The sequence below is a fragment of the Ptychodera flava genome, chromosome 9, assembly GCF_041260155.1.
Source record: "Ptychodera flava strain L36383 chromosome 9, AS_Pfla_20210202, whole genome shotgun sequence".
NCBI lineage: Eukaryota > Metazoa > Hemichordata > Enteropneusta > Ptychoderidae > Ptychodera > Ptychodera flava.
In genome coordinates, this window is record NC_091936.1 from 26952194 (window position 1) to 26976187 (window position 23994).

The 23994-nt window shown below is 38.2% G+C and overlaps 2 protein-coding genes across 9 annotated transcripts in view; one reads left to right on the forward strand and one right to left on the reverse strand.

The window, feature by feature from the left end:
* Positions 1–2437: 2437 nt before the first annotated feature.
* LOC139140516 (transmembrane protein 177-like) lies at positions 2438–8606 on the reverse strand. The gene is made up of 2 exons (XM_070709846.1): positions 8511–8606; positions 2438–4327 (listed from the first exon to the last, which is right to left on the reverse strand). Exon 2 carries the CDS (start codon positions 4271–4273, stop codon positions 3368–3370), a length of 906 nt encoding a protein of 301 aa, XP_070565947.1. The 5' UTR covers positions 4274–4327; positions 8511–8606; the 3' UTR covers positions 2438–3367.
* A 51-nt stretch (positions 8607–8657) lies between these two features.
* Positions 8658–23994, forward strand: part of LOC139140515 (band 4.1-like protein 5) — a 61780-nt gene continuing 46443 nt past the window's right edge. For all 8 annotated transcript variants that reach the window (XM_070709837.1, XM_070709839.1, XM_070709840.1 and 5 more), the window contains exon 1: positions 8658–8999. In XM_070709837.1, coding sequence (XP_070565938.1) covers positions 8829–8999 — 171 coding nt within the window. In that variant the 5' untranslated portion in view covers positions 8658–8828. The remainder of the gene's footprint in view (positions 9000–23994) is intronic.

Consider the following 23994-nt stretch of genomic DNA (forward strand, 5'->3'; position numbering starts at 1 on the left):
TCCCATGAAGAAGTGGTCAGTGCATTGGGTCATGGAATGTGGCTGATAAAAAATACACATAGATCATCAGTATTGAGACAAGTTAAATATGCTTTGGTGAAATTTCCGCAAAAGAACAACAGATGGCCTATCATGATGTAATGCAGTAGTTAAGACTCTGTAGGCCTTCACAAGCAATGAAGTAATCATGTATTCCATGAATGAATTTCCTGAACAGGTTATCATACAGTGATGTTAAATGTCACGAGTCCTGCATTGGGGGACATGTATGTGTACAATGAGTGTTCATGATTCAACAATACCTTGGATCTCGTCATATTAGACTCCAATGCCTATGCTCACCCTCTTGTTGTGTTGCAGTCTCCATCTATAGTAGAGTAGTGAGAATCCAGTACAAAACACAACTCTGTAGGTGATATACCGGTATAATATAGTCTAAAATGGCGCCCCCAATTGACAAACATGAAATATCCAAAGGATAACTAAAAGAACTGACCAGTATTGGACTAGATTTGAATCATTCATGCACAAGCAGTGCAGCATACAGACCAAGAGACATCTTGCCTGTGGCATTTGAACTCTGCCTGTACAGCACCCGTTTACAATTATTAGTCTGCAACCTGTTAGACAGCGCAACCAAAAATAGGCAGAAACTGGAGATGGGTCAGTTGTCAGTATTTTCATGAAGAAAAGAATTGTTGTAATCTGCACTGGGTTCACCGATGTCTGGGAATAAAGATACACAATTCAAAACCAAGGAAGAACATTTCTGCTTTCCTGAAACATGAGCGATCTTTGAAATATCAAGTAACTAACTTTTACAAAAAAATACCTAATGGTAAGAAACCTCTTAAAGGCACCTTTCAGGCACATACCAAACAATTCGGCAAAGGTGCAGTCAATGTTCTCCTTGTTAGATCACCCCAATCAGTTCAGTTTTAGAAAATTAACTGAATTTTCATACTCTTGTAATGTATTCTGTGTAATGTGGCTTGTGAGAACAGTCAGCAACTAGTCCCTTTGCCTTTCCAATTCAAGAATTAAAGCAGATTGTTATAGTAATCATCGACTTTCTGGATACAGACCATGTCTGTTGGAGGTTTGAAAACAAATGAAAGTAATATTTTTCACCGTTGAGGGCGGCTATCAAGACCAGACAGTTTCCCGATGCAAAGTTTTTTGTACAGTAACACTCAGGGAACCCACCCACACAGGCTGGGGCCAAATCAGTGAAGCATGATTTCTGATGTAATGAGGGAAGTGAGACATACTACGCTAAGCAGAACTTAAAATTAACATGTAGTTGTATGAGTAATCACAGTGACTGCTCACTGCAAACAACTGATAGTATAAACAATGAATATCACCAACTTGAGGCTAGCGGCTCAGGTTATATCTGATTGGTCGATTTTAATTATTTTCAGCGAGATAAGGAGTCTGAAACAAAAGCTACTGTGTGCTAATTGGCTATTAAGATTTGAATAAATATTATATTACCATGCTCTGCCCGTGGCATTTTGATTTGGCGAGCTGAACCACGTGACTGACCACAAATACACAGTAATGGTTTGTTTACATGCCCGTGAATACGAATAATAAGCTTAACAACTCAAAGTATCGTAACTTTACAGCTCAAACGTAAATCATAATCAATCATAAAATAAAATGGAGCACTTGTAGGTCAAGTTGAGATACTTTTTTCTGAAAACATCTTCGGATTTGCCAATTTTTTACAGCGCATGTGACAGTGCGTCACGTATTGCTCAGTTTCTGGGGCCCAGTTGTCGTTTGCTCCTGAAATTTTCGGAAATTTTTACGGTTTTCTTGGGTTTGCTGATAATATAATGGAAATAACAGACTCTGCTCTGACCATTAACGTTTATTTGTGGGCGCGGGCTCGAGGAAAGCAAAATTAACGGGCTCGGCAAGCCTCGCCCGTTAAATTTTGGCTTTCCTCTCGCCCTCGCCCACAAATAAACGTTAATGGTCAGCGCGTCGCCTGTTATTTCTATAATGACAATGATATTCAGCCAACAAATAAGCTATACTATCTTCCGAAATGCTGCACAAGGCCAGCTAACTTTACTGGCTATACTGCTGGGCAATACATGGTCATTTCACTTGTACAAGAATGGCACCATCAATTAGTCTTTGTAATGGTCATTCTTGATCCTCATGCTCAGATATGCAAGCCAAAGAACATCACTTTTCAATTCTTTCAAATGGAATTCAACCAAGGTATTCTGCATGCATGGAATCAATAGCGCTATGTAGCTTCTTTCAGAAGCTGGAGGTAGATGGCGGTGTTAATGCTGGTTACATACAGAAATTCACAGAACCTCAAACAGCCTGTTTCATAAATAGCTGGGAGAAAATACAATAACATGTTACATAAAAGGTGCACACAATGCAAGCAATAATAACCAGTACTTCTAAATATGAGTCATCAATAAAATTTATTTCTGAGACTTCTCTGTGACAATGGCGTCATTTTATGCACACACTGACACAGAGAAACACAAATGTTGAACAGGACATGGTACGTAACTTCGGCAAGCTACTTGTTTCATTTTACGAGAAAATAAAAAAGTCACAGGAGAGTGAACAAAATCTTTGATGGAACAAAATATGATGAAGCAAGAGCCTGCTTTGACCAGAAATAATACCTTGGCCATCTGAACAAGGAAAGTTACTGCCTCACTTCATTAGAAGTCGATAGCACCCTTCTTGTAAAATATTTGCATAAAAATCAAATTCAGCACCATAATGACTAATTGCCCACTGGCTAATAAAACTACACAATCCTGACTTGCAAAGTAAAATCAGGAACTAAACAGTAGAGTGACTAAATAGAGTCAGTGACTTCTGGCTAATACTTTGCATCACCAATCATGCAGGTGTTTCTTTGACAAAGACATAATCCGTATTATTGTGAAGTCAGTTTTTGGTTTAGTCTAGTGACAAAAATGGACATTACAACCTGATTGAAAAATTAAATTCCACTACACTTTTCAATTAAATTATCCACTACACAGACTACCGCCGAACATGCTGTTACATCTTTTGCACCTCCTCCCCTTATAATTGAAGACTAACTTTCACTCTAGGAAAGTATATGCATGTTTGGCAGTCGCTCCATTTATGCATTTGACTTTACATGAGAGGGAGTCGGATATTGTTAAACTGCCTACTAAACCCTGAAACACCCCTTTTTGTAATTTGCAGGTCCAACTTGGCAAATTGTGACTGATGAGGATACAATAAACTTACAGAGTGTAGGGGTAATGGAGGAGTGTAAAAGAGATTTAAACAATGCTATCAATGCAACAGGAACCTGTATTCAGTCCTTTAGAATTATTTTGTGACATCATGGGGTTTCTGACTCAGTTTTACGCATCTGTGTGTACACCTCTCCGACAGCTTTCCGTCTTTCTGTAATTGCCGGTCGAAAATTCAAAGCACTCATGTTCTCATTGCCATAGTAGGAGTACATTCTCTCTCCTTTCTTGCCCAAAAGTTTTCTCAGGTTTTGGTTCTTTCGCAATAGCTTGCCATAGAATTCCACGCCTCCCTTTGCGTAGTCGCCACTGACACGGGCTACTGTTTTGTCTGCTCCTGTTTCAACTGCATTATAGACAAGTCCTGCCATTCCCAGATACGCCAGAACGCCCATACACGCTGCACACAACGTTATGAATCCAGGTGGGGTTTGTCTAAATAAGACCTGCAATACCTGATTGCCAGTAAACGTTGCGATGATGAACGCCGGAGCCACCACAGTCGGCATGAGTGCAGAGCTCGTTTTCACTTCCATCAGCTCCCTGGCAATGTAAAATTTCCTGGCGTTTCTGCTAAGGAGTAAGGACTCAGCTAAGGCGTTCCCGTCGTCCGACTCCCAGTCTATTTTATGCAATGCCAGTTTCATATTTCTCTTCACGTCACCTGTTGTTTGCATAACAAAAGAGTCCGGTACACCAAAAGGGACACCACCTGGTAACCATGGTAAACCAGCTGTGTGGATCTGAGTGCCAAATGAAGGGAATAAACGGTAAGACCTGGCATTTTTTATCCCGAGATCTCTACAAACTTCGTCAAATTCCTCTCTGCACTGCTCCGAAATAGGACTTCTTGTGCCATCTTTGTAACTATGGTAGATACGTCCGACAGTGTTTCCTGGGAACAGCAGAGGCACCGCATTAAAGCAAAACACACCACCTGCAGTCAGTCCAACGATGATGCGCACATTTTTTGGTTTGAAAAGTCTGGATGCCATGTTCTTAATCTTCAAGAGACACAAACAGGAACATGAGCAGACTAGCACGCACACCTGAAATAGTAAATATTGATATTAAAGAACAATTCATATGTAATTCTGCACTTCAGATATTTAAAGCTATGAAGCCAGGGTGGACTAAAAAATTATTCCTGCAAGTCACCTCCTCTAGTTTTTGCTGATTTGAATTTTTTTTTAAATGCTGCAATACTAACTGCAAATACAAATACTTTGCAATTTTTGTTGGTTCTAAATAAATGATTGTGTTCTTGTTGTTTACATGATGAATTCATTTGTTGGAAACAATATTTTCTTTCTTTCCACTGATCTACATTAGCAAGGACTCTGTAATCAAAATATTCAAATTATTTGGGGGGGGGGGAATGGTGGAGTATATTCACATGCACCTCCACCCAAAGTTGTCTGTGGCCTTATTGCAGAACAGTGACCTTGCCCTGACTAGTATTGTCATTATTATCATTTTCTGAGAGCAATGTGTTTGTGATCAAAGGAGATCACCAGGCATGTTTTGTCACATTCCAAATTGAATTAATTTGAGGTTAACTTGAACATTCTCATCTAACGTTTCTCTAAAATTGAAAAAAGACGACGAAAAAACCTCATCCATCAAGTGGTTCCATATGACATTCCACATAGCATTTCACTGGATGACATTGTTCAATGAGCCAAACGCAGTGACCAATAACACCAGAGATGACAACTGACCTATGACCCCAATATTTAGCTATTTCAACAATTTCAGTGACAAGCTTAGTTGTTTTCAAACTTAAGGAACTCAATATAATTTGCATTATTTCAAACAGTTTGATTTCCTGATTCCCCCAGAAATCTTGATAAATCTACACAAAGCCGAGACATGATTGTAATAGCCTGAAGGCAGTGCCCTTTTATCAACAAATCTCTACAGACTGATGACTCTGTGTTGATTGTGTGCATTCCAGCTGCCCCTAACCTTCACTGAGCAAGTCACTTTTTTCTCTTGCAGTTGAACGTGATGCCTTCCAGCTGATGTGTGAAATGTGTCAGACTTCGTTTTCCAAGCTTTTAGAGGTTCATAAAAAGCAAAAAGGTGATTCAGTGTTGTTTTCAGAGGGCTTTTAAAATCTATTACAGCTGTCGTGTCTTCGTCGTTTGTTTACACTCAAACTCCCCCATCATTCAAGATGAGACATTAACCACTTACAACGTTAATGGTTCTCCTCCCCCACTGTCTGGAGATTATCCCCTCAATTTCATCCCCTTTTCATCACCATTACTGTTGAGGGGGTCTGACCTTCCTGTCAAAGTACACTATGACAATTACCCACAGCATAGTATTGACAGCACTCAGTTCATTTCAGTCAATTGTAATATTTATGGCATGAGATTCTTATGGCTGCATAGCTATGAGGCACTTTACATACACATGTTAAAGACACCATTCACAGACAGTCTTTGGATGTTTTTATAAAGCTTATTGGCCAGAGACATTGTCCAAAAGTTCTAAGGGTAATTATTCCACAGAAGAGACAAAGAAGATGAAAAGAAACATCCATCATATAATCTAAAGTTGTACTTTCAGTCGGTTCTAGGAGCAAGCATGAAGACGTTGAATGTAGGGAAATTCTAAGAGCAACACCAGGCCTGAAACACTGCAGGTTCATCAGGTGTTGGTGGGGAAAGTCCATTAAGCATTTCGTAATTTAAGCAGAGGACTGCGAATTTGATTTCAAATTGCAATCTTAATCAATGGAACTCTTCAAGGACAGGTGTTTTAACTGACTGCTAGTTGCTTGCAAGGTTAAAAATCCCTTGTAGCAGTTTTCTATTCATGTTGAAGTGGTTTGATAAGCTGACCGGGTAAACTCAACTGAGCACTTTGCATATTGAATTGTAGAGAAATGATGAAACAATACAATGTCCTAAAGCTTGCTTTTTCAGAGATTTGAACTTTCAGCAGGTGACTCACAATCAAATTTTCTCTCCTGCGAAAACAGGAACAAGATGTGCCATCATTAATTACATGTCTTTTACTGCAGGAAATGATCTGAGTGTCTGCTTTCTGATATCTTCTACCTTATCAATCAAAAGTTCAGCTAGGGCTGATGTCTCAAGCCTCCACAGCAGTGGGTAACACTGCTTGAAATTGAAACATAAACATAGAAATGAACACAGCTAGGAACATGATGATTGAAGTTTGGTCTGTTCTGACAAATATATATGTCTGTGTCTCTCCTCATCTCTGTCACCATACCAGCAGGAATTTTGTTTTTCGTCTGAGGTTGGTCCTGTTGAGTCGAGTTCACAGTCTGTCCTTGTCAATTCTAATCACATGTATATAAGTTATTCAGTTGACCGTGACCCTAGTTAGTGAACTCAAATTCACCTACAACTGCATAAAAAGCATTGTCTCTTCAAGGCAAGTAATCAAAACAGAAGATTAGGCCTATCATGAAATATGTTATAGTGTCATTTAAGTCTGTGATTTAGAAAAATTGTGAACAAATATTTTCTTAAGAAACAAATGAATTTCTAAAAGAATAGCCCTGTGACCTCTAAGACAATAAATTTGGCTGGTCTGATGATTACACCAATCAACTCGGTCACTGGGGTAGTGACTTGTCTTTGTGCAAGATATGGTATGCACAATACTAGGTCTAGAATGTCATATTGGTACACAGTGTACAACCATGCTAATTGGTATGTTCGGAAACTCTAAATCATATTAAAAGAATTGCACATTTTTTGACAAGATTGATTCAAACTCTTAAAAGGTAATGCTTAGAGTAAGTGGCAGTCCTGTGCCACTGATGTTTTGATGTTGTTTATTTTTGCATATTGTTGTGTGGCATGCATACCAGACAACACTGAACATGTCCGGAAGGTCACACATTACGTTCACCTGTAATAAACCTTCACGGCTTGATCAGTACCCAATGAAAGTGCATTCTATGATGAAATTACCAAAATTTTTCAAAGCATTTATTATTGTAAATGATCATGGAAGTACATGAACAAATCACTGTGGCCATCAACAATCAGTGTTAATTGTCCTTTAGCAAACTCTTTACAGAGATGATTGATACATCATCAAAGAAGACTTTATCTGACATCATTGAACCAGTTTCTAAGCCTTGGTTTTCAATAGACACAAAGGTGATGTTACTGATTGTAATTAGTGCTACTCATTGCGCCTTACACAGAAACAGTATAGGTTGACCAGAGATTCCTTTACAAGATTTTTGTACAGAAAACCTATCTCTGAAACCATGGTTCTTTATGGAGGACCATGCTTGAATTAAAATAGGTTACAAGTCTCTTTTCAAATGTTAATATTGGAGATGTGAAAATCAAAATATTATGGTTGATGTCAAAGTCTTTTGTGTGTGTTGTTCATTTTTTTGACAGAGGTGTGAACGAGGAACTTATCTATAAATGCACTATCATTGTTTCTCATGTTTCCAGAAAGTGAACAAAAGCATGAAGATGAATGAACCTGACTACAGTACACGGTCTCGTTGTATCATACTTTTCCTGGCTCGTAGATCATGAGTACAGAGCTTTTACATTGTATAAGTTCCCTCTTTTTCATTTAATATCTAATCGAAAGTTGAAGTAGCAACATTGCCTATACTGTTTCATACTTAGATCCTAGAAAAAAAAATTATCCTCTTCTAGTCCTAAGGTCTACGGTTTCATAAGTTTTGCGAGATAAACAGCAGCAGACCAGCCTCTGTGTTACCGATAACCCAGAATTGACTTCCGGTGTACCCGTCTGCCCAGGGCGTCGTGATTTTCAGACGCATCAGTTATTTGCCCGAGGCACAAACGCGTGATCGCCTTCCTATAGGAAATTACTTTCACTTCCTGGGTACCGATTGATGCATGTATCACGTAGATATTATAGAGGGTGGAAATAATACAGACATATCACAGTCAAGTTTAAGACTAAAGTGGTGTTGCAGCGTTGACTATTTCAATCTATCACACCTGACAATGTAAAACGAATCATCAGAATCACGTGTATGAACCCCGGAATCATCAACCGATCTGTGCAATGTCCATCATGTTCATTTTGTCCGATCACTGGTCAGCGCTTGCCTCAGTGAGAGAAAAAAAAATGTTGTATTTATCCTGCGTTCTGGATCGTCGAATGTAGCAAATATGATACTTTCCGTGGCTCTTTTGAATATATAAAAAGTAAACGATTTGAAAATGCACAAACTGCTTATCTTACCTGTACAATAATTTACAAGCAAGATCGATCTCAAGAAACGTAAACGTGCGTTCTTTGGGACGTCGCCATTTTGGAAATTCCGCGGGTCATCCCTATGACGTCACATGCAAATTCAGTTTGCCCAGATTTTTCGCGCCTGCGTACATTATCATCACAGCTGCGAGGGTGGTAAAGTGTGTCAGTGATCTCCCAGTCTCTCCGAAACTGAAGAGTTTTATGTCAACTTTTCAGTAACTGGAGAATTTCAGACAGTACTACAAGCATCCAGGATATCTGTTGGCGGTCTCGATGTGATATTTACAGGACTAAACTGTCGCGATGTTACGTTTTCTGAGGAATTCATTTCGCCGTCGACCATCACGAAGCCGTAGGAAAGCTGAGACCAGTGGCGGTACCGAAGTTCGAGTGCCACCCAGTAAACCAAAGAAAAATGTCCTTGTTTGCCGTGTTATGTTCCTAGATGGTACCGATCAGACGTTTGAAGTCCCGGTAAGTATCACAACAACATTCTACCGGCGCCCATTTCACGAAAACCGTTTCTAAGACAATGGTTGTCCCGTTACGCTTGACGAACGAGCCCTTTTTGAAATTGAATGGCAATTCAATATTCGTTGTTGTAATGTTGTGGTGGGGACGAATGACGTTTGACACAAAATGACAAACTACACATTGTCTCATTGATTTGTTGCGTGTAGGCTTCTTTAACGCACAACTAATCGATTATGTACTTAGTTTGAATCGCAATAAGATTTCGGAAATTATAAATGTAGATACCGAAGTGGCAAAATGACATTGGCAGTCGGTCGGAATACAAGTTTCCTGCTGTGAGGAGAGCGTGAATCAAGGTGTGCAGTCAGGAAATTGGCTTCACTTCAACCATACTTGAAGTTTGCTGTTATTAGTAATAAAGTGGGCATGTGGCTGGTCGATTGGTATCTCTGTAAGCGAATGACCAGAGAAAAGTTTTCGACATCACAGAAAATTACCGGACAATTTTTGCTGAACTATTTTGCACGGTTTCTAGCCCCAAAATTGAACTGAACAAGACCAATGGACCTATCAAAGATATAAAAGTCATTCGGGGAAATTTCGAGCCGATCACCGTTCTGTCAACGCTTGACCGCCTGTTAATGTGGTTTAATAGCCTTCCTCCACCACAGTGGCTTGCCCACCAGACCATCTCCTTGGAGTGACATTGCGATCGGGTAGTCGGTTTATGCCGGGACACCCGTGCGGAGATACCCTTGCAAGAATCACAAGTTAAGTTACTACGCAGTACACACGACTCCCTGGGGACCGAAATCCAAGCTGTAATCCAACACTACAGTGACAAATATTTTTTGTTTATTAGCTTGTAAAGTCTTGACGGTGAATCTGTCCCAATAACGGAACCAGCGTAAGTTAAGCGCAGGCTGGTATACCGTATAGGGACATATTTGTCACAAAAAAAGAGAAAAAAGTAATGTTTGAATACTTCACAGCATGGCGAGGAGATATTTCAATATACCTCGATTTCTCACAGAATGATGTACACGAGATAAAGTTAGGACTTGCGTTACGGAAAGGGAAAAAATCTACACAAGGACTTTGCTTGATTTTTTTTAACCACAGCTTTCTATCTTGAGAGTACCATTAATCATGGATGATGGAGTCGCCTCTATGCATTTACTAATAATAATGTAGAGAATGATTTTTCCCAGTGGGCTATTTTATGTGCTCTGGTAAGAGCCACACAAGATGACATAGCAAATAAGATTAAAGTATTAGTCTTTTCAAAAATCTTTCAAGCTGTATGAGCTGGCTTAGTTGAAATGTTCCTCTTTACTGTAAGCAAATAATACATACTTCCTGAAAAATTTAACCGCAAGTGGGAGTCCTGATAGAATTGCCATTGGATGTTCTAATATTCTCTCACTGTCCTGGACCAAGCAACATGACTGACCTCATGGAAGGTGGCTGTGTTTAGATGATTGGTTACAACAATGGGCAAGTGAAAATTATACTTAGCTAGGACACGTTTTAACTTTCCTAGCATTGACATACATGTAGCTGCCTTTTGCAGTCATTGAAACAAATGAATGTAGTCATCCCAGGAAATCTTGTTTGTTTTGTACTAAGACTTGTCACACATACCAAACAACAGTTCCAAATCTTGTTGTGGTTTGTCAAATTTTTAGCATTCAACCAGCCATTTCATAGATGTAAAAGGGTTTTTGTACATGTGGCAAATGTGCAGATGATTTCTTCCCCAGAAAATTATGAACCAGCTGCCAACTCTTCAGTTATTTAGGAGGGTTTACTTTACATGGTCTTCTGTTGTTAAATAAGGTTAGGTACATGTACAGGTTTGGTGAGGTGGAGTTATTGAACAACCGCCAGTCACTACATGTATGTCCCCTTTATCCAGTGTAGAAAGTGAATCAGTGGAAACTGTAACCAGGAAAAACATAGTCCGACGTGTACAAGTATACTCAAAGACTAAGTTGATACAGTTTGTACAGTAGCGCAGTATCGCAGCTGGCAAATTACCAAAACCAAAGTGCGGAGGAAACCAGAGCTTAAAAGGGTGTAGAAACCTTCATTATGGCTTAAAAGCAGTTCATAGTTGAAAAGCTGGTTTTCGGCATCATATTTCTCACTGCTTTCAACTCACTTCAAGACAGCCAGCCAAAAGAATACATTTGTTGTCACACATGTACACAGGAACTCACTGACCCAGGATACAAGAATGATACACTGGCAATAGTCTTGGCTTGCAAACTGAGGCCTGATGGCAAGTTTTAGGGTCAAAACCATCGCAGTGTACTGTGTTATGTGTTGCAGTTAGAATTTTAACCCTTTCACCACCATGGTTTGTCCCAAATCCATTGTTTTCTATGGTAAAGTTGGACCTATATACAGGGAACTGGGGGTGAAAGGGTTAAAGCCCCCCATGAAAGTTCAGTTGAGAACTGTCCACTGTTCAAAACGCTTTGTCGGTCTGCCTTTTCTACGATGACCCAACATTCCTCTGGCTAAAGAGCTGTTCTTTGTGTTGGCAGACCTGGCTAACCGACTGTGTGAGACAGGTATGCGTTCCATTTAAGTAAACTTTAGATGCAATGGCCAGCCAAAGGCATACCTCTTTGTAGTGTATTGGGTGAGGATATTAGCAGTCACGTTACCCATTGAACTCTCTGACTTGTTCAAATTCACTCTGAAAGTTCCATTAAAACAAGATGGTTTCACATTTGTGCACTGGTACTAATACAAATCGGTTGTACCTTGGTTAATTTCTTCATGTAACTACCGATTTTGCCAAATATGTTGATCAATATAAATGTAGATTTCCATATTAACATTTGATCTGTTTAAATTTTCAACAGAAGGAAAATATTTCAATTGATAATCCATTTAAAGAAAATAAGAAAAATATCAAGATTAGGTAAGAAAATCGGTAAAAGAAGCAAAATGTTACCAAGAAAATGAAAGCACATTACTCTTTAACTGTGCAACTATATTGCTATTTCATTGAAGGCACATTGTAACCCAGTAATAAAAGTGTTTGAGAATCATTCTATCTTCATTCCAGGACAAAGCACACAGTTGAAGTGTGTACACAGTGATGTTGTAACATTGCAATGAATCATGTTGACAGTCGACTCCTACAGCTTGTGTAACAGTTATATGCATACCCATGTCCCACGCTGGACAAAAAAGACACTCACGTGTTACAGTTGTACAGGAACAAATTTGTTCTTTATACAAATTTGAACAGTACAGTCCTTGTGATTGACCACAGATCAATAAGAGTCACGGCTAATCAATGGAACTCAATGTCACACCCAGACCTGCATTGTGCCACGTCAGTTTTTATCATTTAAATTGTCTCCTTTTTTGTTATATGATTAAGAGTTGAAAAATTCACATCCTTGGACCATGATTGCAACAATATAAATCTGTCTCCACAATAAAAAGTCAGGCTATCAGATCAAAACATGTTGTGATATTTTTTGCAGTGCCAGGCACGTTATTGATAATGGAGAACTGTAAATTTTCATTGGGCCAGTCTGCGAATCAAAATATTGATATTTTTCCCTTTCTGCCTATTTTAGTATTTAGTAAATCTTCCAGACAGACCTGGGTGTGTACAGCTAACATTGTTGTTTTGTAAATTTAGGTAGTACCGTCTGGCTGCAAGCTACCTGCTGTGGTGCTGCAGACAGAGAATATATCACTCCCAGGGGGAGGAAAGTTATAGAGTAGTATTTCCAAGAGGGGATAATTATGGCCCCTGCATCATCAGTTTGCCCAACTCAAACAATGGCATTGAAGCGAAAATTGTGACCGTGATGGTGATTGTGAGATGAAGCTTTGATTTGTCAAAGCAAGATTTAACAAAGACGCCCAGCTGGATAATGGAGAAAACAAAGCCGAACATAAAAAGTGGCTGTACAATGACTCTCAAACATCAAAGCTATTGCACACAATGTAGAATCTTTTGTAATTCAGCCTTATTCTCCTTGTTTATCACAGATCTTGCATGTGCAATGCCCACTTTTGGATATTTTTAGGATTACCTTATACTTCCAAAATTATTACCAGTTTTTTTAACTCCAGGTCTTTTGGGCATGAAAGTGAGGTCACGTCGAGGTCAGCACCTTCTTTGTGTATAACAGTGTCTGTAGTCACCTCTTGAACCCAAAGGTTATAGGTTATCACCAGCGTGGATGGCTTGTCAAAAATATTCCTCAGCTCCCTGATGTTGAAGATATATGAAGGGACATGTTATTCATAGTTTGTCAAACTTGCAAAATCACACAATGTGTAATATGGAAATTTCAGGAAAGCAGTGATATTCATTTCATTCGGAGCAAAAGATAGATACCAGCAAAGTTACAAGTGGCATTGGATTATGAATATTTACATGTAAGCTCATCCTTCGAATACTTGAATGCAATATTGAATGTGTTTGATGCTGATTAGATTTTTAAAAGTTATTTCCCAGTTGCTATTCTAGAACTTCAGATAAACGGATTAAATATTCTCGATATTATTTTATTCAGTGAGAGATCTGATATGTCCCTAGCATAGCGTTATTTATCATTTTTATCACTTTACCACAGGGAAGTAAAGGCATTGTTTGTTCAGATCGATGAGAAGATACAATTGTATCCAGACAAATGTGGTCATAATAGTTGTGACCTGAGTTTTGGAGCTGCTCCAAATGTTTACCACATACTTGTACCCAAGGCAGTGTGAACAAATTGTAACTTTTTCTGAGCGGAGATTCAGAAATGGTTTTGGATCTGAGAAATTTTTTTTTCATATGTTGTCTTTTTATTTTCCTGTCTTGCACTGTGCCAAGACGGGTCAACCATTCAACTTTCATATATGGGTGTGGTTGCTTTGTAGACAGATAATTCATTCAGGGTTTTGTGGTGATGTATTTCAGAGGCAGAGTTTGATTCATTGGAAGCATGTGTAGATTCTTTTCATTCTCAGTGGTCGTGCTGAGAAATTCAAATATTCCATTCTTGCTGCGTGGGTTGATACGCGTTTTTAAATGAGAATGTCCATGAATTCATTGTGTTGACATCAATGTACAACTGTTGAGCCCTGTTCAAATCAAGTGCAAGTATTTGATAATTTTAACTTGTGCTCCAGATGCTAATGCACTTAACACCAGTCTGGTTTACAGTGCCAAGATATTTTTGCATATTTTTTAAGGGGTAATGTACATCTTTATATATCACCAAACTTTATTTTAGTAAAGATGGCAGGTCAAGTAAAATTTAAATAGTGCTAAGTTTAGGCCAATTTTTTTTTTGTCATGGATTCTAAAATAGATCACATAGACAATTACTGTATTTATCACCATCAAATGTTTTACTACTTATTGACAAATCTGTGCTCTGCTAACATGATTTCCATAATATAGGGTATTTCAACAAGGTATATATTTTTGGGCAGTATGTGCCTTGAAAGTGAAAGAGTTAAAACTTTCACTCAAACTTTCTCAAGCAAACTTTCAACCATTGTCTTTCAAATCAAGAATAAAATTTGGGGGTCACTGCACAAAATTTGGTACCGGAGACACAAATTACCGAACATTTGCTGATATTTCAAATTCAATATGGCTACCATCCCTGTGTTAACTCTGTTGGGAAAAATAAAATTTTCGATTTTTGAAAAACTAAGATGGTAATAACTTTTCTTACACCAAGAGCTTTAAAATGAGCTCCCCCACAAGTGGTAGACCAGAAAAGTACTGAAAAAAATCGTGAGTCCAAATATCTGTCATCGAGGCGCATTCTACCCTAACAGCAGAAATCTATGTGGTAAGACTAATCTGAGTACTGAGTGTATCTTCCAAAAAGAATGCAAAATTTTGTAAAGCTGTTTAAAACAGAGTCCTACCACATAGTTGTGTCAATATCATTTGGTGGCAGTAGGTTTATTAGTAAGAAACCTGTACAGATAACGGTCATTTTTAGTGGGAAATATTCAGCAAAAATTCAAAGTTGCGTCATGATACTCTGTTGATACAAATACCTGAAAAATGCATACATTTGATGAAGAGATTAGTCACAGTCCAGACAGCTGTTGGAAATAATCCTTGATTTTAATGCTGGGTATCCCATCATCTTAAGCTGATAACCAGTAATTGTAAACATTTTGGAATCAGTCTCAAACATTTTCTTAAACTCATAGAATACAGTTCATACAGTTTTTCTAAAGTCTTCCATTTTCTGCCATCTTGTTTAATTTTTTTTCAAGACAAGAAAACAGACTAATTTCGATTTCAAACAATTTTTCAGTTACGGGTATGTTTCAAAGAGCACTCATTACTGTATGGCCCTGTACACAGATGCCCGAACTAATCTGTCCCAGGTCTGAAACCATTAATTGTTGTCCAATACCAGATACACATTTAACATGCACACTTAATCAAAAAATATTTTTTAAAAGTCTAATGGTGGCTATAAATAAAGCAGAGAAATGGAAATAATGGTAAAGGAGACATACCATGCTCATCTAGAGCTTTTGAGCCATGGGACACTGTTGCCAAAAATGTTAACTCAGAGTGACAAGTTGATCTGCTCACCTCACCTCAGTCAGTCAGCATTCTTGATTTTCTCATAAAAGGTAATTTTTCAGCGTCAATTTTCATATGTAAATTTTAGATGAAAAACACTTTATTTCATCACATTGTTTTGCCAGTGAGACCTGAACGACACATTTCAACAGTGAAAACTCATGCCGGTTTGAAAATATCAAAGCTAAACATCAAGTAAAACAGGATATCAATTTATCACTGCAACATACCGTACGTAAAAATTCTGGTTTGCCCTTTGCCAAATATTCATAACATAGATGTTAGATGGTATACTGGTCAGTCAGTTGTCTGGCAACAGTGAAAATGTTATATAAGTTCAACCCCTTGAATTATGGGGGAGGGAATTGTTCATATGTCATTTGTTTGATCTGACTGTTAAATATATGTACAGTAACTCTTAATGAATGATTCACGAGGAGAGTTCTTTCACTCAGGAAACATGGGTCAGAAAGAAGGTTATTGTCATTGTATATATAACTCCATTGGCAATGAATTTTAGATTAAATGGCATTATCTATAGGAATTGTTACCCGGTGAAAAAAATAATTACACAGGCGATGTGACTCATTCAATGCAGTGTTATATTTTCATATGCTCTGTAGATTTTCGTCATCAAATCCTAAGACATTCAAATTGTTAACTATCAAAAGAATCACAACAAAGTCTTGAAAGACTACCGTATTATTAGAGCAGCATTGGCATAGATTCAAAATAAAATCGATGAAAGATTCCTTGTTCGACGTTTTTTTAAAATTTTAATTGCTTACAAGAGCATTGACCTCTATGTAAAGGTAGTATTGATTATTGTTTTGGTTACAAAACTATTATCAACATAATCATGATTTAAATGGACAATAAATGCAGATCTTCGAATTATCTGTCTGTGCATTTATGATCAAAACTATTCCTCTGTCCACTGTCATTTTATTCTGGCTCAACCCCCCACCCCCTAAATATGATTGTGACTTGTTGTAATTCCTAATTTAGGAGAGACATACGGGATAATAAAAAATATCAGACTACTGTGTGAGAGTTTGAAGTGCTCCAGAAAGTCACAGTACTTCCAGAAAGTCCCAGGAAAATTTAAGTGACTAGTAAATTGAATATTGATATTTTTTTGTAAAATGTTTATTTTTTGAAGATACGTTTGTGACTCTGAAAGCCAATCACTTTCAACCACTGCTAGAAAATCTCACATTAGAAAATTGCTGAAAGAAACTCGAAGTTCTTGAATTTTCTGTGACCTTGCATGTCTGTTTTACCATGCCCAAACTTGTGTGTGCCTCCCCCTTGAACTTTTGGTGGCGTAATAACATACTGATTTAATTAAATGCGTTTGTAAGAAAGCATCCTTGAAGTATTCCTCAGATATTGAGTTATTGATATTATAGTAAAGGCCATCACATCTTGTCAAAACTTGAAATTTTATGTTTCATTTTTTTTAAATAACCTGTTTATTGCTTACTGAAGGTTTCCATCAAAGTCATTTCTTTTAAAATAACAATCTTCTATCTTTATTTTTATTTTCAAAGAAAGGAATGGTCAATTTAGACAATAAGGGCAGGAAAGTTGTAATCAAGGATTTTTTTGGTTGATTAAACCGTAAGCAAGTTATGCCACCTTGAAGTGATCTCATCACCAATGATACAAATTACAGTATAGCAGTGAACAGGTGTCTAACCTTCAGGGTTTGTCTATTTGCAGTTTTGGCTGAAAGCAAAACAATCGTGAGAAAGAAGTCAATATGTACATTGTACCTTTATTCTAAGGTTACAGGCAGTGCCATGTCAGCACAGGGGGTCCTTTGTGGTGAACTGGGTCATAGGTCAATGCTGAGAAACAATTCATTAATTCAGCCAAGAAAAGGGAAATACATGAATTTACAAATATCAGCACGGAATAAAGAGGTTATGCCTATGTTTTCCCTTACTTCTATCTGCAACCAGCATTTTTCAGTGGACTAGTGTACCTTACATGTAAATCGCCAGGTTAATACAACTTCAATTTATAACCTTACCAACACCGAACAAATCTTTACTAAAGGATTCAATAGTGTGACTCTCCGGTTGTGTAAAAGCATGGTCAGATCCATGTCACTAGTTCAATTTGAAAAAAACCACGTCAGTCTCATAATGAAGGACACACTGCAGAAAATGACATCTTGTCAGAAAAGTCCTCAACAGCAGAGACTTTTTTCCAACAAACACAGATTGTCCATCTTAATGAAAATTAAATCATACAAAGATAAATATCACTGCATCAATATTGCTGCCAAAATTATTGATTTCTATTCTCTTTTCTTTTGTTAGCCTTTTAGATGTGGAATTTCCATTCTTATAATCATGCATACTTTTCACATATTTCTCTGAATTAGCCAGAGCTAGCAGACATACCATCTGTGCTGTATCACTCATTGGTTACATTTAACTCACAAAAAACATTTCCAGTCAAATATTGCATTAGATTCACGCACTGACAGGGTGTTTGTAAAGTGTGTGTGCATTGACAAAATATGAAAGCGGAATACCACCGTTTATTTTGAATGGATGAGAGGATTTGAGTCACTAGCTGCCAGGCTGACAGAATGCAGGGCAAGTATAGAGTGTTGGTTGTGGGCAAGCATCGCAAAACAGGCAAGTAAGTGAAGAGGGTTGGGCATTGTCGTACAACATCAGCGTTGTCATGGCTGCATCTTGGAATGTGTGAAGAGGTGATAAAACCACAGATAGCAGAAAACATCCCTCAGAGATACACATTTTTTACAAACAAACAACAAGCAGCTTAGGGCATCACTGTAGAGGTGGTATCACCACAAACTGATGACATCATACCCGTCATAGACAAAGCACAGAAGTCCATAATAGCGGCACAAACTCCAATGTATTGTGAGTACCACTTTTGTAATGGTGCCAGTCAGACCTGAAAGGGTTGAAGGGACAACAGCTGTAATATATGATAATATTTTGATTACTTTTGTTCCTTAAAACAACAACATTTTTGTCGTCTTATTGTGTAAAGTATGTTGAAATAAAAAAGCATTTACCTAACAAATGCAAATGCGTAGTTCACCGTGTGCAAAGTCCTTGTTGGGAAATGAATGCTAGTACATACAAAAATTTCATTATGAACATGAACCCTCATCCTACGAATACGTATTTCACCATCAGTTCAAGTTTGTTAAAGCTAGTGAATGACAAAATGTCCCTTAATCGTATCCCTTTTCCTGCTGAACGCCCTTGTCCGTTATCCTGCCAAGTCAGTAGAAAAAACGCCCCATAATATGTGCCTGCAAAAGATTGGCTCTCCTGCATGTTATCCTGCCAGGCATTTTGGCAGAAATCGCCCATTTTCAGGGTTTTTTTAGCCGTACTTATACGTGTTAGACGTCGATAATTTCTACGTGCCCGTAGACAGGGGAAGGAGCTCAAGGGTTACTGCAGAAAAAAATTGAGGTCACCGGCTTTGTTTGCCCCTGGGAGTGCGTCATTTATTGCCGTTTCATGTTTATTTTTTCGGAAATAAACTCCTTCAGTATTACGCACGTCCGCTAGGCACAAACATCACCTCACTCGTCTGTTAGTCAGAGACCCTGAGGGTCGTGCTAGGGGTGCAGCAGCACCGGCAAACCTGTCCTGTTTCCCCAGGGTAGGGTCAATTGAATACGTACCTTCAACGACTAGGCAGAGTAGCACAAAAACTACGTTTTTGCCGTTGTATTAACGACATGGCTGAGCCATTGAAGCACAGCTCCACGTACTTTAGCCAGCTCAGTTGGGAGTTGGTTTACGAGTGTTACCGTTCATTACTGACTTAATCGAGTGGTCCTCAGTCAGGTACGGGTTTGTACCGACATGGCTTGGGCTGCAGCTAACCAGTGATAACCAGTCACTACACCCAAGTCTTCAGTTCACTTTTGCGATGCACGGGTGCAACGCAATATGCTTCCATTGTTCTAGCCATCGACGTGTCCACATGCCTGGCAGCCATATTGTACTGCTAGCTGGTTTGCATAACAAAAGCAGTCCCTGCTAAATGCAGGCGGTATCCCCGTAGCAGTCACTACGCATTGACCTTATGTGCCCTTTTGAATTCTCTGTACGCAAACAGCGTACGTAGTTACCAATGCGTCGGCAAGAGGATACGTTTGCCTGCAAACCAGAGCCAATACTTCGGACGATGGAATAAATAAAAAATCCAAAGCTACGTCCATTGAATGGCACGGCCAAGGCGGTGAAGGACGTTGCCTGGCTTGAACTTGCAGAGCTGAAGCCCAGCTTAGTACGTCGGACACCAGTTTGTAATGGTATTTCCGAGTCGTTCATATCCGTTCCATCGGAGGAACAAGTCGAGCCGTCCCGTCAAAAATACGTCTCATTTTCAGTCACACACAACTGAATAAGTGACTTTCGTCTCGCACCATCAGCATATCTGCCAAGTCCTTTGCAAGAGGTAGCCTTCTAGATTAGCATTGCCGAGTTGGTCAAGTTCGGCAGCAATCTCTATAGTGCCAGGCAGCCAAGTACGTCCAACTCCGCCAGAAAACGTCACCATGCTATCCTGCCAAGTCCGCTAAAAAGCGGTAAAAAAAAACCAGCCCCCTCGGGTGTGGGGGACTGGCGGACAGGTTTCTGCACCTTTCCCTGTCTATCGACTCCCTGCGAACCCATTTCGAGGGGAAAAGGCGTTCCTTGTCAGAAAACCTCTCCTCGGATGACCCCTAAACGCACAGGGGATAGCAAAACGTAGTGCCGTCGACTTGGCAGGAAAGGGGGTACCCAAAAGGGCCCGATTTCCACCGGGTTGGAGAACAACGGTCACCAGTGCTTAGATTCTGGCTACACCGAATTTCAAGCGGATTTTCACCTACTTGGCAGGAAAAGGGTTTTAATTAATAGTAAACTTTAACAAAATGTTGAAAATTTTGAGGCCCCTAAGAACAAAGGTACTGTAAATATGATTTTTACAGACCAAACTGCTATAAAATATCAAATCAAATGGGTGAAAATACTTATGGTTTTGGCTCAGTACCACATTTTACTGACTTGACAGATGGAGCAGTGATTCTGTCTGGCAGGAAAAGACAGGGTTAACTTTAGGGCAATACACGGAACATTGGTTGTATTCAGGAAGTGAACTTCATTTCAGGCATTCTGTGAGTAGAACAAGAAACTGAATTTATTGGCTGTGTCATAACAAGTACCATATACTTGAAAATGCATCACAAATTATTATAAAACTGATGCATCATTGCATGGCACTCAGAGACTGAACTTGAGGCTTCTGTATACCAGCTGTTGGACGTAACATATTTCATTTGTAAATTGCTGTTCAGGGTCCTTGCAATACAAGTAGACATCTCATGTTTCACAGCGAGAATTCCAATGTCATCAGTGGGTTGACTGGAAGGTTGAAACCCTACCTGCATCAGTATAGCAACAGCTGTTTAATTGCTGTCATGTGAAACAGACGCAGAAGGGAACATCATGCATAATTTATTCACATCCATGTTGTACGTGCACTGTACATGTGGCAGATATATACATTTCATCGTCAATTTCTAACAACTAGCATCTTGTAGTCAGGTTGAAGCCTCTTGTTATGTTGTTCTACTGGTATGCCTCACACAGTGCCCAGGTTCTTGATATCTCTAGGCATTCATTTCAATCGTAATAGCGTTCCTTTGAACATCATTGATTGATGCAGAAAATGTTTGGATAATATACATGTAAAGAGGCAAAACATAAAGTTAAAACATTAACTCACTGAAGAAGACTTGGTACTTCTCCTTTCACCTGTCAATAATTAATGAAAAATATCCAACGTGTATTCTAAGCATGACACAGAAGATGGTTGAGTGTCAACTTAGTTCTTTGAAATTTTTGAACAGATAACAGTGGAAAGAAACTGCCTGGAGCAAAATTCAAACTCACAATTCAGCATTTGTGTGTGTAAACATGGTATTTGACAGGATTGGTAATCAATATTATTCTGATGTGAAATCTGAGACTTAGCATGTGACAAACAATAATACTGGCTGCCTACTTTTGTGTAGCAGTATGTGAAATATGAAATACAAATGTACATTGTACATCGTGTACTTTGCAGAATGATAACACATTCCATTCATGATGACATAATATCAATTTGCTGTAACACTTTATTAAAATTCAAAGTTCACTTTGAGCAATATCTAACATCAGAGTTATTTGATCGTGCTTCTAGTCATATCTTTATTCAATAAAGCTCCGCTGTCAGCGACGCGGAGCTTATCAAATAGGTTGATTATCCGTCGTCGTCCGTCGTCGTCCGGCGTCCGGCGTCCGGCGTCCGTCGTCCGTCAACAATTGCCTTCTCCTCTGAAACCACAAGTCCAATTGCTTTGAAATTTTATATGCAGTTCACTTGGGGTGACCTTACTTCAGTTTGTTCAAATCATGGTGATATTTGCATATTTGTATTTTGGGGGCATTTTTTTGTGTTTTTGGTAAAAAAATCTTCTTCTCTGAAACCGCTCGTTCGATTGCTTTGAAATTTGATATGCAGTTTGCTTAGGGTGACTTAAATCAGATTTGTTCAAATGGTGGTGAAATTTGCATATTTGTATTTTTAAGGCAATTTTTGTCATTTTTGGTAAAAAAATCTTTAAAAATCTTCTTCTTCAAAACTACTGGTCAGATAGCTTTTATATTTGGTACATATGTCCCTAGGGATGATCTATTTCAGATTTGTTCAAATTGTGCAGAAATATGCAAATTTGCATTTTTAAGGCAATTTTTGCCATTTTTGGTCAAAAAATGTATTTCTCAAAAAGTACTGGTCTGATAGTTTTGAAATTTGGTATACAGGTTTCTATAGATGAACTAAGTAATATATTGAATTTCTGATGAAATCTGTAATTTTGTATTTTTGGGGCAATTTTTGCCATTTTTGGTCAAAAATGTGTATTTCCAAAACTACTCATCTGATAGCTTTGAAATTTGGTATAGAGGTTTCTACAGATGAACTAAATGATATTTATGGAAATAATGATGAAATCTGCAATTTTGTAATTTTGGGGCAATTTTTGCCATTTTAGTCAAAAAATGTGTTTCTCAAAAAGTACTGGTCTGATAGCTTTGAAATTTGGTATACAGGTTCTACAGATAAGCTTAGTAATATATATTGAATTTCTGATGAAATCTGTAATTTTGTATTTTTGGGGCAATTTTTGCCATTTTTGGTCAAAAATGTGTATTTCCAAAACTACTTATCTGATAGCTTTGAAATTTGGTATACAGGTTTCCATAGATGAACTAAATGATATTTATTGAAATAATGATGACATCTGCAATTTTGAATTTTTGGGGCAATTTTTCCCATTTTTGGTCAAAAATGCGTTTCTCAAAAGTACTGGTCTAACAGCTTTGAAATTTGGTATAACTAAGTGTGATATTTTGAAATTATGATGAAATCTGCAATTTTTATTTTGGGGGCAATTGTTGCCATTTTTGGTCAGAATATTTTATTCTCAAAAAACTACTCATCAGATAGCTTTGGTTGACATGTTCTTAGGGATGATCGGATGTGATATATTCAAAGTATGATGAAATCTTCAATTTTGTATTTTTGCAGCTTATTTTAGCCACATTTTTCTGGCCACTGCATTGAGTTATCAAAGATTTCCACCTTCTTCATCAACATGTGTCAAAAATAGTTATTCTGTACATAAACACAGCGGAGCTATATCGGCCGCTAGGTCGCTTGTTCAATAAATCTACACATATTAATGAAACCAGGAACAGGGTTGTATATTTATCTTGGTTTTACATCACGAACAGGTATATGCAGGCTTTGATTACAGGCAATATTAAAAAAAGAATATGAAATTCTTTACTATTCAATGTTCACTAGGATTTTTGGAAAGATTACATTTATGGAGAAACGTTGCTAGGGTTAACAGAAGTACTGTTTGATGTGTATTGAAATATGACATCAGTAAATAATGTATTTTATTGGAAATCAATGGGCAACGTATGATTTCCAAGTTGATTTACATAATGACAGGTTATTTATGAATCTGTCGGGACTCATATTGCTATTAACTACTTGTGTGTGTGCATTTGGAGAAAAGATTGCTTTAAACGGATGACGTGATGGATTATTAGCCTGAAAACTCACTGAAATAGCAACAAATATTTGGGCAAAGGTCACAGTTCTTTACATGTTCCCTTCAGAATAGGAGTTTATTAGCTTATTTGGAAAACACCGCAAAGGATGCAGTAGAACATTACCGCATTGCCTCACCCAATACAAAGCAGGGGATACTTTATGTCGTTAATGTCTGAGTGCATCCTCTGCAATAGTTTCTTAATAACCTTATTATACATTCATGACTGGGATGTAAAG